Source organism: Micropterus dolomieu, linkage group LG20, assembly GCF_021292245.1.
Source record: "Micropterus dolomieu isolate WLL.071019.BEF.003 ecotype Adirondacks linkage group LG20, ASM2129224v1, whole genome shotgun sequence".
Lineage (NCBI taxonomy): Eukaryota > Metazoa > Chordata > Actinopteri > Centrarchiformes > Centrarchidae > Micropterus > Micropterus dolomieu.
Genome location: NC_060169.1, coordinates 18,575,517 through 18,591,481, shown reverse-complemented (window position 1 = coordinate 18,591,481; position 15,965 = coordinate 18,575,517). Strand labels below are relative to the sequence as shown.

Here is a 15,965-nt window from a genome sequence, read left to right as displayed (position 1 = left end):
TAGTAAAATTATTTCTGCCTGTGAAGTTGAAATTCATGACAAGTCAACTAACTAATGAACAAACTAACTTTTCCAGTGTTTGGTAGTTGAGGAGGAGACCAGGGAGCAGAGTAAAAGTAGGGTATGGTTTGATCAGAGGGCAGGAAGAGTCACAGCGTCGGTATTCTGCGAGGCAGCCAAAGCAAACAAACCCGTATCCTTGATCAAAAGGATTTGCTATCCGCTCTCTTCTCAGTTTTCCACTGAGGCAACAAGGTGCGTAGAGTAAAGCACAATTAAACATGCAGGTTGGATTTGTGTAGCCATGATGTAACCAGGTTAGCTATTCAAGTCAAAGAGAATCAGATTACAAGCAAATTATAAGCAAAGGCATTTATGAGTGGTCAGAGTGCAACACATTTAGGTAAATGTTGATAGGCATTAAATGTCATTCAGACAAATACAATACAATTTCATAAACAGTTTATATTAAAATTTTTGTCAGATGGGGTCAAGTGAATGAGGGAAGAGCAAGGGCAAACTATGTCGCTATGACGCAAGATCACCACGAAGACTTCCAGGTCCATCAACAACTAAGAGATGAATGATATGTTCATAGGGCTGGGCGATATAGACAAAAATGTTATCACATTTCATTTCATTCAATATTGATTATTCTCATGATAATGTGTCATGTCATGTCAAATTATTATTTCTTTCAAGCTTAAAGGCAGATTTTTGCTCCAGAGTGAAAGTTGAAGAAACCAGGTGGTTAATTGTTGTTCTAAACTATATTTTTATGGTCAGAATGTGACAAACACTTGATGACAAACCGTGGATCACTTCACAAATCTGAGGCAGAACATTCAAAATTATTATGATACAATCTTTTTTCAACAAATGTGTTTTAGTAAAATTAAGTAAAATCTTTTTTAGTTCCTTTTCTTAAAAAATATTAATGCAAAGTAAGTAAAAGTGCTAATTTCGTTGTGATTCAAATGAATTAAATCAAACATTTATTGAACACATTTGTTATATTGTTATTGAGAAAAAGTGTGTGATAATTATCATTATTGTTTTATTGCCCAGCCCAATATCTACATCCTATCAATATCTGTACACAGTTTATCATTATACTGTATATACCTCCAGGTTCATGCATCAGGGTTCATCATCCACCCAGACCTCCCCTGGATTGGAGCATCACCTGACGGCATGGTAACATGCACTTGCCATGGTGATGGCGTGCTGGAGATAAAATGCCCATTCAACAGCAGGGACTGCTCACTCGCTGAAAGCTGCAAACACCCATCATTCTGTTTAGGCCTCAGAGAGGATGGGACAATGTCACTTAAGACAGACCACAAGTTCATGTATCAAGTGCAAGTTCAAATGCATGTGGCCACTGTGAGTTACTGCGATTTCATGGTATGGACACCGCAGGAGTTTTTCATCCAGCGGATCCAGTATGATCCTGTTTTCTTCCCTAACGCCTACCTCAAAGTGGCTGAGTTCATCAAAACCGGAGTACTACCAGAGCTGCTGGGGAAATGGTATACAGCACCACGGCATTCTCATACAGACAGGGCAACCACAGAACAGCCACCTGAAATGGGATGCTACTGCGGTAAACCTTGTGACACAGATGACATCACCTGCACATCTGGACAGTGTAGGCGGAAGCACTTTCACAGGTCTTGCCTTAAATTGAGCAGGGTACTGAAGACATGGAAATGTGTGGAGTGCAGAAAAAAAGTGTAGTATTGCTTTAGTTTTTGATTAATCGGTTTCATCTTTTATTTATTTAAATATCCTTTCAACATAACATTCATTGTTATGAACTGATTGTTATGAAATAGTAAAGATGAATAAGAGCTATGTATTTTACTGCCAGCTGTTTTGTTTTATAGCAAATAAAGTTACAAAATACAAAAACAGTTCATATTTTGTGTTACACTTAAATTTTCTATTCTGAGGCACTACAGATAGGCAAATGTTGCACAAAGCACAGCAGACTCTGACCATCTTGTCAAGAGATGTAAGCTTTCCTGGAGTTGTAGTCTGGCAAAGAGAGATGGGTATTGTACTTTGTAAGATTGTGTACTTGTTCCTCACGAGACCAATGACACGTTCTACATGAATCCGAACAGCTGCTAGTCCCCTCGTAGTCTCAAGTTCACTTGGGTGCAGTTGCTGTTTCCCTTTAGTGAAGGCAGGTATTTTGAGATGTGCACTGTACAAGCCCACGGCATCTTTTATGGTAAACCCTCGATCTGCTAGGACCACATCACCAGGTGACAGATGTTCCAGGTAGCCGCAGTTTTGGATTATGTGCTTATCACTTGTTCGCCCCCCCCCCCCCAACCAGTAGACACAAATGATATGACTCCCTGTGGAGTTATTGATATCAAAAACTTCACAGTATTATGATGTTTATACTGTGAATATGTTTGTGCTCGGGCTCTCATGTTCTTAGGCTTCTCAATGAAAACTTTAAAGCAATCTATTATGGAAGTACAATTTCTGTAACTACTGTTTTTGAAACACATGGGTAAACTAATTTGAATCTGTTCCTTAATGGGCCACACTATGAATGAAGACAACCTACTGTACATTATATTTAGTGTATTATTAAAAATACGGCTTACAGTAGGCTTTGATACAAGAAATATATATGTGAGGAAGTGCAGTGGTAAATTCAATCTCATTCTCATTAGAGTCATTAAAAAGCAGTGAAAAGGAGAGATCCCAGGCCCCCCCTTTAGGTATCCTGACAAGAAGGTAAAGATGACCATCATCTTGGCATAGGATGGGAGTCCAGTTAAGTCCTGCACCATCTCATCATTGTCCTTGAAGGCCTCCTGCTGGAAAGATGACCTTCTTACCCTGTCCCGAAGCTGATAGACCTCAATCTGGTACACTCTTCAGTCAGTTTCTTTACAGCTGCTTGGCAGGCTTCATTGGAGCATGCTACACTGCTCTCACTATCGATGGGGTCTTTACAGTAGCTGTGTTCCCCACTCTGCCCGCTCTCAGGAATGCTGTCACAGCAGTTAATGTCCATGTCAATAACGTTACTGTTATCACAGTGTGACGTTGTCAGATCGTCCTGGGTATACCTTCTCTTCCTTTTGACAGCTTGGGTTTGTTCAAATTTCTTGTGGCAATTGATTTTTTTTTGGCGGTGCTCAGGTGACAGGTATGCAAACAGACTTGGCACGTAATCGGGGCTCAGAGGATTATTGCTTTTCTTGCCTGCAGTGTTATGAGACACAAACAACACAATGACATTACCTAATTTGAAATAATTACTCGAACATTGGATATAGATTATAGAAATTTAAATTTGTCTGCAAAGCCATCGACATAGATTACCTATTTTAATTAGTCTGAACACGTTCATCATTATGGATCTGGTGCTAATGTTAGGATAGCTAATGTTTGCTAATGCTGACGTTAGCTTAGCGATACTTACTTACCCTAAATAAAGTGCTCACTGCACAGCCTGGAGTGTTCTGTAGGAGTCCAGTGATCCCTCCTGATAACAGCAATCCATTTCTCACGACGCTCAGGGTTTTGGGGGATATTGTAAAATGGTAATCCATTACTTTTAGATTTGCTGTTATCACAGCCCACAGCACAGCAGATAGACGGCATTTTGGTACTTGGTCCTACAGATGGCGCTGCGACCACTGTGTGACGTCACATGATATCTAAGAATACTAGAACAAGCTAGGAACTCTAAGTAATAACACTGTAAGTAATAACTGCACTCTGAATTTGTAACACGGTAAGCAAAAACTCTACATGACCACTGTGCACACACTCACAAACTACCTCAAACTAAGGTTGCATGTGTGAGATGTGACATACCAAAGGCAGTGGTCAACCAACTCTCCTCGTCGTCGAAGGCAAGATGTTCTGAAGAGCGGCCCGCTGTGAAGTTAGTAACGTCACCTGTAGCCAGTGGGGGAAAATACAGCACTTGCAATTGTAGTCTGTACAAACTTAAAATGCAGCAAATAACACAACAAGAAATGCTTAATTGTTCCGTGAGAAAATCACTGATAATTAATAAACCAAGAACCTCTCTTTAAATTAAGTTATTAACACTTGGTGCACATGGTCAGAATGTGCTACCGTTAATGTTAATGCCTAACGTTAAGTGGTAAGGTTGCTTAGCTACTTAGCTAGCTAGCTAACGTTAGCTTCATAAAGCCACCGTCGGTAAACGTTTCTAGTCTTGCACGGTAGTTAGACTTATTTCTTACCTTCGTCTTCAATTGGGGAAATACCCGCAAAATGCGAAAACAGCGGGAAAAGTGTACAACAATGTTAGGCCGTCGAAGAAAAGACCGCGTCGTCCATGCTCTCTGCAGACTTCGCGATGAGCATCAGTGGGCAGCAGCAGGCAAGCTGCAGAGTCAGTTCCTATTGGTCTGCTTGTTGCTGGGTTAAACTTGATTACCAGTGAGCCATTGCACAGTAAAAAAAGTTAAGAGTGTGTTAACATTTCTAAAATAAATATGTGAATTAAAAACAAGATTATTTGTGTTTCATTTAACTGGAAAAGGCCTGCTGTTCAGAAAAATCATGTGATTTCCACATTCTGGAATTGTGCAACAAAACCATACATGTTATTATTATTGATATTTTTCTTAAATCAAATTAAGTAGAGTCAGCTTTATTTACACATGTGTTAAACACAATACAGTCGATCCAACATCTTTACAGAGAAAATGGTGAACAGAGATGCTCATCCATATTCACTAACACACTCATATACAACCAGCTTTAAGTGTTTTGTTATCTGATCAGAATGTGAATTTGTTACATACTCCTGTTCACGCTGTACACCCACAATTACATCCAAACACGGAGAGAACTCTTTCGATCACTGGCCGGATATTAAACGATGAAACTCTTCATATCAGGAGAACAACCTGCTTAACAGGTATTTTAAGAAAAAGGAGACAAAGGCACATGCACTCCTGTCTACCAATCTACCTACATATCAGAGGAGCTGAGGTGGAGCAGGTGAACAGTTTTATGTTCCTGGGAATCAGCATCACAAAGAACCTACCATGGACATCTCACATCTTCACACTGGTGAAGAAAACACAAAAACGGCTGGATTTCTTAAGGAAATGTAAAAAGGCTCAATTCCTGTGCCAAGTTCCTGATAACTTTTAAGCTTCCTGACTGGATCCATCACTAACTGGCATGGGATGCGGTCTACAGTGGGTAGATCATTGGCATCCATCTTCCAAGCAACAGAGTTAGGAAGGATACTTTGGAAATGTAAAAGGTTACCGATTACAAGTTAGCCTATTTAAAATGTCATACGTTTTCAAAGTAATAACACTTATTGTATTTAGTTTCTTTTTGATTACTTCTAATGAAGTAGTAGTTTTCAACTGTGAACTTTTTTCAAAAGATTGCTTGAGAGGCAGTTCAACTGGCAGACAGACAGACGGTGCTGCAAATTCAAACATGAGAACCAATCAACGCATCAGAACAGCATCAAACTTTACTAAATGGCTGTATCTGGAAACGTCAAAGGAAGACATTGTGCACGTGAAAAACATGCAAAGCAACAAAAAAAACATATAGGCTAGTTTTATACAGAATATATTCAGTAAGCCCCAATGTTATCATGAACATTTTCATAGGTAACTGTTATTTAATTACAAATTTTTACCTATTCACTGTAGAGGATTACAGTTACATGCAACACTGCTGAGCATCAGTGATATCGGTGAGATAGCCCAAAGGACACTAAAAGACCCACCAGCCGCACCCTGTTAATGCTGCTGCTGTTTGGCAAGAGATAAAGGTGGATCTGCTGTCGCACCACCAGACTAACAGAGCAGCTTCTTCAACGCAGTAGAGTGAAGTCGCAGGATAGTGAGACAAGAAAACACACCGGTCGTTAGTAGTGAACTAGAGTAATTGTGCAAATTAAGAGTTTTAACAACGGGTAACTGACATATTGTAACCTGCAGAATGTAAGTACCTCTTTGAGTACCGCTTGATCAAGATGTAGTGTGTTGCTAATCGTGAATAAGCTGCTAATAATGGTGATATTAGCTCCTATTTGAATGTAACGTTAACGTTAGCTGTTGTTACTGTGTCTTGCTAGTAATTTATGTGCTAACGCTGTCAGCTAGTTTAAGCTCGGCGTGAGAAGTAAAGGAGCTCTGGAATGTAATGTTAACGTAAAGTGACTGAGAAAACTGTCATGTACACCGATTAGGCAGAGGACCAGTAAAAACTCCGTGGACTCCAAAGATGATAAGATGTTTCCCGGTCAGCTGTTACTTCATCTGGACTCCTCAATATGCTTCGCCCAGTTTCTCCACTCATGTTTCACATGACGTCTCAAGGATTTGTAAGTAGTAACAAACTCAACCAATGAACCAGCTATTTTATTTGTTGGCATGGTTTCCGCGTTGTCTAAAAAAGTCTAAAACTGGATGTGCAGAACTCGGCTTGGTTAAAACCAGTCGCTAGCAACGTATTTGAAGCATCCTGTCGCTACGCCGCTGATCTCCCTCTCCTCATTCTTCAAAGGAAGATCGAATGTGAGAGAGCGGCAGAAAGTGACGGTGAAAGTTAGCGGAGGACAAGATTAGCATTAAGTTGTCAGGTTACAGCTCTGTCCTGTACACTACCTGTGCATCTTGGTAGTTAAATTAAATAGAAAGGACAGTGGTGACCACACAGGAGCTGAGGTTAGTAAATGTTAAAGCAATTCAGGGATGTAAACTAACGTTAGTCCTTTTAAGCTAATGAGGAGATTATTCTTTTGGATTTTGATGTACAAATTAAATGCTTGTAGTTATACAGAAGGGAGGTGGTTCTCATGTTACCTATTTTTTTTGTTAATGTTAATTCTACAAATGTACAAAGCAATACATTAAGACACAAAAGGCAAACGTGAACGTGTCCTATCTGTAATAATTGCCCTTATGCCCTTATAAGGGGGTGAGGCTCAAAACAGCGTGGTGCTGTGCAATGCAAAATTTATTTTGGAGAGCAAAAGTAATTAAATGACTTTTCCCAGATCTAATGGTAACCCCCCCTAGACTTCTTTAGCAAGTTTAGCTTTTGGGGTGTAGTTTATTCAAAATTATGTGGAATTGCATTTGTCTTTATTGGAAAACAAACATTTTCTTGGGGGAGGACCACCAAACCCCCACTCACATTTGTGGCAGAGCAGATTGATGTAGTGCGCGTACACACATACACTCACTCACTGAGTCAGGCATCCACAAACTTATGCTTATGTTTGTTTGTTTTTTCAACAATGCATCTTAATTTGTTCAGTACTGTTACATTTGAATACATTTATTTACTCTGCATGTAATTTTGTGATTGCATTTCCTTTGTAGTTTTATGTTTGTGATGTCGTGATAGAGATCCTAAATTTCATTTATAATGGTCTTAAAACGTCTCAAATTTGACTAGGTGAAACCTGCAGAAACCCTGGCTAGCTTGCACTAGCAAGTGAAGAGCTGTTTGTTTTTATGTTAGGTCACTACGCTCACAAACAACGATATAGACCTGCATCATTTTGTTTTTGCTTTAAAGGGCACTGTTATGTTGATTGCAGAATAAGCTTGTGTTGACTCTGTGGCCCTTCAGTTTTTCAGGAGTTTTTGAATTGGTAAATAAGACAGGGATAATTTGTTTTTTAAACAATAAAGGGATAATTTTTTAATTTTTGGGAGTTTGAATTCTAAAGGGAAATGCAGTGTTTTGGTACACTATTTTATACCTGTTTTATTATTTCTAGAAGTGGTTAAAATATTTGTTTTTCATGTAACTAAATTCTTTATTATTTGTAGTTCAGCTACAGGCAGCCTGATTTGGTCTCCCATAACATAATAAAGAGCCTAAGTCCCTCCCTTTCTGGTGGATCACAATGTTCGATTACCATTTAGAGGGCTGTAATGCAATTATAAAACAATTATTGATGCATCTTTTTCTTATTCTATACAGGATTTCTGGATAATTTTAAACATTTCATTTGCATATTAAAATCCAAAAGAAAGGTCTCTTCATTAGCTAAAAATGACTATTTTGCGATCCTGATTTGCCTTACAAACCTCAGGTCCTCCATTGTCACCACTGTCCATTCTTCAACAACCAGTTGTCAGACTTCTTTGAAAACTTAAGATGTGCAGGATGTGTATAGGACATAGCTGTACACCAGTTTCATCTAAGGTTGTAACTGATGTTCCCAACCCTAGACAAGGAGGTAGTACTGACATGTAGCTAATTAACATTACTTTGTCACTAATTTAACTAATGTTACATAACAGCCATAAACGTGCTGGACAGGCGAGATGTCTGATAGCGCTAACTGCCTTTACTTTTCCAGCAGTACCGTTTAACCGCCCTGGAACTGACCAGTCTGACATTGGTGTTGCCAATAACCAGGATTTGTGTATCTACTGGGGATGATGTTGCAGAGCTTTCCCATCAGTAATAATAAGAATGTAGCTGTTGAATAATATTTTACATGCCCATGTCTCTGTCAGTAAGTTAATAGTTAATGTGTGTGTGTCTGTCTGTCTGTTTTTTTCCCCCCATCATGATCGAGATGTTTCAGGAATGAAAAGGTTCCTGCCACAAGATCTTCAGAGGCAGTGAGTATTTATGGCATTCTGACATAAAGACAATGAATGGATAGCATGTACACTAGTAGCCTAACTAAACCATGACTGAGAGACTAGAAAATTATTTTCTTGGAGGCTTTTTGTTAATTACCTTTCAAGACCACCGTGTCCGCGTCTTTAACGTAAAACAAGATAGTGTCTCTTTCTGTGTGTTTTTCCTTCAGGTGTAAATTGCATGCCTCGTGTCGTCTTCACTCACGGTAAAGAACTTCTGCGCATACATGTTTTAGTGCGTGTGTCTGGCTGTAACAATAGCCAGTTACGGTCAGTGCTGCTGTGCACCCCATGTGTGTAACGTTCAGTATGACCAGCAGAAAATCGGACATTTGTTACTGTTCACCAGTCATGGCGAGTGAAGTTGAAAATGGTCAATTCTGGTCCCAGCCGATTGATCGGTGCATCCCTAAAAATGTGTGCCTATGATGAGTCCCATCATGTCCATTTATTGTCTTGACTGGGCCCCACAGAGTTTGCAGCTGGAGTTTTATTTTGTGCAAGCATACACGAACAAATGTTCACATGCGACGTGGTTATCTCTTATTAGCTATAGTTTATAAACACTATTGTTTTCATTTATCAAACACAATAAATAGGTATATTTCACTCTCACTTTTGCTACTTTTACTTGCTTACATCAAACTTGGAGATGAAAGAACACAAGCTTACCAGGCGAGGTTGAACGTTACCTGATTGGTCAAGTGTGTCAAATATGTACTTGCACAAAGTAAATTTTTACTTGCCCCTATACAATATTTTTTATTTATAAGCAGCTATCAAATAACAGGACTTAAGTTAATAATTGTGGAGCTGCATGATTAAATTAATCAGAAGTTCATTTGCGAAGTCACCCTGTTCGATTACATAACTACAAATGTGATTTAACTAAACAAAAAAGTGCTGTGTGAAACTAGTTTCTGTGTGTGCTGCTACTACAACCTAACCTTCGCTAAGCCACGCCCTGAATACGGAGCTGGCCAACCACAGCGCAGTATAGGACTTGCTCTAACCATAGACTGTATATAAGAAATGGACGTGACGTCATCCATTGGTTTGTGGACTGCCGTTTTGAAGCCTCAAGTTTGGCCGATAGGGCGCCGCCATGTTGAGTTTTTGCAACCAGGAAGTGTGATGATACGGTGGTGCTAACAGCCGTGTGCGGAGCTAGCTAGCTTGCTTAGCTAGGTGCGTCTGTAATTCACGTTAACTGTCATTCTAACTGGGCTGATAACTTTGTCTAGAGAACAACAGTCTTAAATGTCAGTCTAAATGTACTCACTAGAGAAAGTGAACAGCCAACTCCTAATAAGCTTTTTCAACAGTGCTGGTTAAATTTACACAGAGCCGAGGGTACGAGTCGGCTCTAGCCTGATTGACAGGTCACCATGGTAATGTCAATCATAGATAATCCAGCCCTGAAACGTACTCTGCTGTCTGGTCTATTTTAAAATGAATGGGACCATAATTTACTAAATGAACATCATTTTGTATTGAAGAAGACTTGAAACTAGTGACTGAGACCATAAACTCATCAGTCTTTACTGGGGTAATTATTCAGCTAGTAGAAACATTTTCTACTAATCGACTAATCTGCCGATTAATTTAATGATTATTTGACTAATCGTTTAGTCTATAAAATGTCAAGAAATTGTGAAAAATGCTCATCACAATTTTCCAGCGCACATAGTGACGTCTTCACATTGTTTCTTTTGTCCAACCAATAGTCCAAAACCCAAAGACTTTTCATTTACAACCATAAATGACAAAAAATAGCAACAACTCCTTACATTTAACAAGATAAAACACAAATTTTTCACATTTTTGCTTAAAAAATGACTGAAATGATTATCAAAATAATTGTTCATTCATTTTCTTTTGCCAGACTAACCGTTGCAGCTCTACAATGTATCGCAATCACAATGTTGACCACAATAATCGGGATATATTTTGTTTGTTTTACATATTTATATTATACGCCAGAGATGTAACATTTGGCCCAAAACCGTTACATACAATATGTGTAGTTACCTGTTTCTGAGCATTTTTTACATTCCCTTTTCTAACACTAATAAATGCTAGTAATCATAAGAAACTTGCCTCCATTTTTTTTAGATCAAGCATTGGAACAAGGTTTACAGGTGAAGAACAGGTGGCCAACAGAGAGAAGTCCATCACTAGTAAGTATCAACTACAATATATAGGACAAGATATCACATATTATAAGGTCCCATATTATGCGAAATGCACTTTTTCATGTCTTTTCAACATAAACGTTTCTCTGATGGTTTTTTATTTTTAAAATGGATTAATCCAGTGATTATTCTAAAGATAATTATTTTATAACTCAATTAATAAAACATTTAATATATCCCAAATCAATATAAAATTATCTGCCATTCTATGTCTTTTAAAAAGTTACTCATAAAAGCATATTAGAAAAATTATAGTAGCGTATTTTAAAATTAATCTAATTTCCAAGTCTGATGTATTACTATATCGACAATAATAACAAACCCTATTTGTCAGATGCCTGATCACAAAAATACTGGACCTCAAATTCAAAAGGATTGCTGTGACACAGATAAATTTAAACAATGTATGTCAACCCTTTCCCTGAACGGGTGTGTCAGTATTTTTACTGACGTATTTGACAAATATTTTTAAATATTTCTGACTAGGGGTGTGCAATATGTTTCGTCTCTGATAATAAATCGTACATTTTAAAAGCACCACATTGTTGGGTCTCTGTCTAAAATACATGCAGACTTTAAATGGTCGAATGCGATGTTGTTAAAGCTACATTCACAGTGCAGGCTTTAATGCTCAATTTGGATTTCTTGCCCAGATTTATTTTTTAATTGACTGTTCATAATTTTTTTAATGTGGCCCATATCAGACCTCAATGTGAACTGGCCATGGCCTTAAAGTGAACTGAAAGTAACCCGCAGCGCAAAAAGATAATGTGACGTCACACACAGCATGTAGTACAGAAGTAAACATGGAGGAAGTTAGTGTCTGCAGTTTTATTTGATTGATGTGTAAGAAAGTGAATTGGTGAGCAAATGATAACGAGGGCCAGAAGAATTTTTATTTATTAAAATTATTAAAATTATGGCTTTTTGTGGAGCGATTAATTCTACTCAATATTTCCGCTAGCTCAGAATTGTGACGACAGTCGCTTAAGGTGACGTCTGAATCGCATTAATTCCGATCTGACTGTCCAGACTGATGTTGCATTTCAAAATATTTGACCTGGATCTCATATGGACTACAAATCTGAACTGAAAAAGATCAGATTCTATGTCACTTGGGCTCTTCACACTGTTCATCACAAATTCATCAGATCTGAGTCACATATGAGCAAAAAAACATCTGAATGGGTCACTTTGGCCTGTAGTCCGAACACAGCCTGTCATCTAGGGGAATTCCTGCTTTAACTGGGCACAACACATAATCGATGACTTCATAAGATTCTTGCACCTTGGCAGGCTTCCAGAAGTTGGCCAATCAGAAGAAAGTGGGCTTTTAGGGAGAGGAGCCTTAAAGAGACAGGCGCTAAAACGTAATGTTCAGACTAGGGCTGAACAATTTTGGAAAATAGTCTAATTGCAATTTTTCAAAATAGTTTTTTAAGCTCTTTATCTTCTGTATTATTCAGAACAGACAAGCAATAAATCATGATATTGTATGATGCAACACAATATTAGATATAATATTAAGATAAGATAGATAAAACTACACTGTTCTTTCCTGTAGGCCGGGCTTATATGTTATGATAAAATTAGGTAATGCTTGAATTGCATGAATTATCTTCCGACGAAAAAAAACAAGTGACGCCTCTTGTGTTTACTAGACAAGCTTAGAGATTCTCCGACAACACTGGAGTTATTGAACATTTAATAACTAGTAGGGCTGAACGATTAATTGCATTTGCGATATTATCGCAATGTGAAATAATAAGATTTTCTAATCGCAAAGGCTGCGCTCTGGACTCATGACACCCAGGAGTAAAACATCAACTTCGCACGTTAAGCTGTAACTTGACTTGTTGTGCAACGGCTTTAAGCTTGACAGAAGCTGATACTACAGAAATGTTAGTGTCACACAGGGAATGAAAGTAGCACCCGCCACCCAATGGTAGCTTGGTGGTGGGTGAAATCGTCGGGCCATCCGCTGCTTTTATGGACAGAAAAAATGCACAACAGAAAGACACGTGTAGTAAGGTAAGCGTATTGTGGCAATCGGCGCCTGCGTCACACACACAGCCACCAGTCAGCTTAGGAAATATCTGAAACGGTGTTTCAAACCAAACTCACAAGTCTGAAAGAGGCCCAGTCTGTCCTGAGTTACAGCCTGGTTACAGCCGGTGCTGCTCACCAGCATCGGAGGCTGCGGGGGAGGAGGGGTACTCCGGTGTTGTCGGAGAATTACTAAGCTTGTATATTAAACACAAGAGGTGACACTTGGTTTTATTTTCATTGGCCAACTTTTGAACAACCTTACCCTGAGTATTTTTTTTGTTTGCTTACTGCAATATAGAAAGATGGACTCCTAGTAGATTTGAACTGAGATAAGGACTCACTAATTGGTGGTTGAACTGTGGGTTTTGTAATGAGTGCTTACTGTATAACACACTGTGGTGAGCTTAGTTTTTCTTGTCGTCTGTAGGAAGGCCTACCTGATATTATGTTATTTCACAATTTAACAAAGTTAGGCAGGAAGAGTAACATGATGTATGAGTATCTTCCATCATAAAACATACAAAACTACTATTATATAAGGTATTACATACATGTAAAACTAACATCATGAACATTCTGGTAGATCATAAAAGGACAATATATAAGAATAACTTAAATGAAAATGTAAAGAAAAATAATAAAAAGGCGGTATAAACATTATCAGTGTTTCCCACACTTTCATTTATTTATGGCGGCCCGACACAATATCAACACTGACCGCCACAGATTGATTTTCGATTATTTTTACTAAGCCTATTTAAAATCATATTTGATTGCAGAGCACCGTAGCACATTCGTACAGCACTTCCTCTCACTTGTCCCTCTCTCTCTCTCACTCACCCGTACCTCTCTCGCTCTCTCTCCCTCATGGAGCACCGCTGCATAAATGTGTCCAACACGACGCTGTCAATGTCGGAGAGCTTAAAAAAGTTGTTAGCGAGCATGCAAAGAGCCTAGCTAATAAGGAGAGCTAAGTTAATGAGCTAATGTTAGAATGCAGCTGGATTTTCGAGGCTAGCACGCTGTATATAGGTGGTAGTCATTATCGATGCGCGCGCACCCCCCGCCACAGTTACACTGTCATTCTGTGGGAAACACTGATTACATTTCTATAGATAGTTCCTATAACAAATTAATTGTAAAAGCATATTTATTGTCATTTATAAATTGGATAGACTCACAATACATTCTAAATTCCATTCTAAATAATTCGAATGATGGTCGGGCTCATAATAATTATTCATACAATTCATGCATCACCTAATTTTGCACAGGCCTGACTCACAAGAAAGAACACTGTATGTTTAATCTATCTAATATTGTGTTGGTCATACTAAACACTGATTTACTGCTTGTCTGTTTTGAATGGTACAGAAAGTAAAGAGCTTAAAAAGTATAGTATGCCCATACTAACAACATTTTAAACATTTATATGTCTATGCACAATCTAATCTGCTTGTTTGAGTTTAATTTAAAATCATTAGTGGTATGTACTTTATTTGTAATTAGTACTTTAATAGAAACAGTTAATATATTGTAGATATACTTATTTTATAATTTTGAGCATGTATTGTAACACTTTATTGAAGGTGTTTGATAATAATTCAGAAAAAATCTGTAAAATAACGGTGTTTTTCTGCATAACCCTTTAATGTAATTTTCTGTAAATGTAGTGTTTTTGTACTTTATCTGAATAAGGATGTTTTACCTAAATTTTACTGTTTTAGTTTGGCAGCCACAGCTGCCAGTCATTTGACCGTTTTCTATACTGAAGGTGTTTGTAATAATTCAGGACAAAATTGTAAAATAAAGGTGTTTCTCTGCTGAACTTTTAGTTCTACCACTTTATTCAAGGTGTTTGATCGTAATAATTCAGGGAAAATCTGTAAAATAAAGGTGTTTCTCTGCAGAACTTTTAGTTCTACCACTTTATTCAAGGTGTTTGATTGTAATAATTCAGGGAAAATCTGTAAAATAACGGTGTTTCTCTGCAGAACTTTCAGTTCTACCACTTTATTCAAGGTGTTTGATCGTAATAATTTAGGAAAAATCTGTAAAATAACGGTGTTTTGCTGCAGAATCTTTAATGTAAATAGCTGTAAATTTATAATTTTTGCCCTTTATTTAAATTAGGATATTTTACTGTAATTTTACGGTTTTTGTTTGGCAGCCGCAGCTGCCAGTCATTTGACCGTTTTTTAAATATTTTTTTTTTTACAATGTAGTTAGACCTAAGGATGTACAGAGATGTTCTTTAATTAGGAACATTTTAGGAGTATTTATTAAGTATACTTTTAAGTAAGTTTATTCTATAGATAAATTTACATACACATACTGTTCATGCACGTGAGTCATCAGACAAAGTCTGTTACAGCAAGAGAGAAACATTGTTCTTTGATATCACTACCTGTTTTGGAAGCTTAGTATAGTGTGGCATAGTGTGGCATCTATTTTTGATTCTTTTGTGTGATTGTTACAACTGACCCCAGCATGTGTTACAACCTACCCTGGTAGTGGGACAGGTTCTAACAAGGGAACACAATGCATTTGACATCAACTCACGAGGTCTGTGATATTCTTGTAGAGGATTGAATTGGTGCTATTTGTAGTGAACAAATGTGGGTACTTTGTATAAACATTTGAGAGCTCTAGCTAAAAAATTCAGTGAGTTATAGTTGCTGAAGCAAAAAGTGTTACAACCATACCCGGTCTCCCCTATAACTTGTAGGCCTAACTGTAGCTGTCAGATAAAGGTAGTGGAGTACATTTACATTTTACATTTATTCATTTGGCACATGCTTTTCAAAGCGACTTACATTTGAGGAACAACATACAAGCATCAATACAGCATAAAAAAAACATCAATAAGAAATCAGTAAAGTAGGAGATCTACAAGTGACAACAGATGCTAGTAAGACTAGTAAATAGCTATTAGCGTGTACGGCTTAATGGGGTAAATACGAGTAAGTAAGAGTTTACTTACTTCACAATAAATGTGCAAAATGTTCCTCTGAAATGTAGTAAATAAGAAATATAAATTAGCTGAACATTAAAAAACTCAAGT

The 15,965-nt window shown here is 37.8% G+C and overlaps 1 protein-coding gene and 2 long non-coding RNA genes across 5 annotated transcripts in view; 2 read left to right on the top strand and 1 right to left on the bottom strand.

The window, feature by feature from the left end:
- Positions 1 to 8: 8 nt before the first annotated feature.
- On the top strand, positions 9 to 1,740 carry LOC123959312. The gene is made up of 3 exons (XM_046033273.1): positions 9 to 255; positions 485 to 560; positions 1,132 to 1,740. The coding sequence occupies exons 2-3, from the start codon at positions 531 to 533 to the stop codon at positions 1,738 to 1,740; spliced, it is 639 nt and encodes a 212-aa protein (XP_045889229.1). The 5' UTR covers positions 9 to 255; positions 485 to 530.
- An 847-nt stretch (positions 1,741 to 2,587) lies between these two features.
- Positions 2,588 to 4,633, bottom strand: LOC123958444. 2 transcript variants are annotated; one of them, XR_006822065.1, is made up of 4 exons: positions 4,251 to 4,633; positions 3,853 to 3,936; positions 3,459 to 3,671; positions 2,588 to 3,234 (listed from the first exon to the last, which is right to left on the bottom strand). It is a non-coding gene; the product is annotated as an uncharacterized LOC123958444 (long non-coding RNA). The 2 variants fall into 2 exon arrangements; XR_006822064.1 differs by having other exon boundaries at positions 3,459 to 3,936.
- Positions 4,634 to 5,676: 1,043 nt separating this feature from the next.
- The window catches only part of LOC123959531, a 15,597-nt gene continuing 5,308 nt past the window's right edge, over positions 5,677 to 15,965 (top strand). The window contains exons 1-4 of one of the 2 annotated variants that reach the window (XR_006822326.1): positions 5,677 to 5,987; positions 6,236 to 6,370; positions 8,588 to 8,633; positions 10,773 to 10,837. This is a non-coding gene — a long non-coding RNA (uncharacterized LOC123959531). Of the gene's footprint in view, positions 5,988 to 6,235; positions 6,371 to 8,034; positions 8,243 to 8,365; positions 8,470 to 8,587; positions 8,634 to 10,772; positions 10,838 to 15,965 lie in introns of those variants that run through there. The other variant, XR_006822327.1, reaches the window with a different exon arrangement.

What these genes read in the sequence shown, in the direction of transcription:
- LOC123959312 (XM_046033273.1), top strand. Translation starts at nt 531, where the DNA reads ATGACGCAAGATCACCACGAAGACTTCCAG. An exon ending in ATCACCACGAAGACTTCCAG is followed by an intron (nt 561 to 1,131) that starts GTCCATCAACAA and finishes ATATACCTCCAG; the next exon opens with GTTCATGCATCAGGGTTCAT.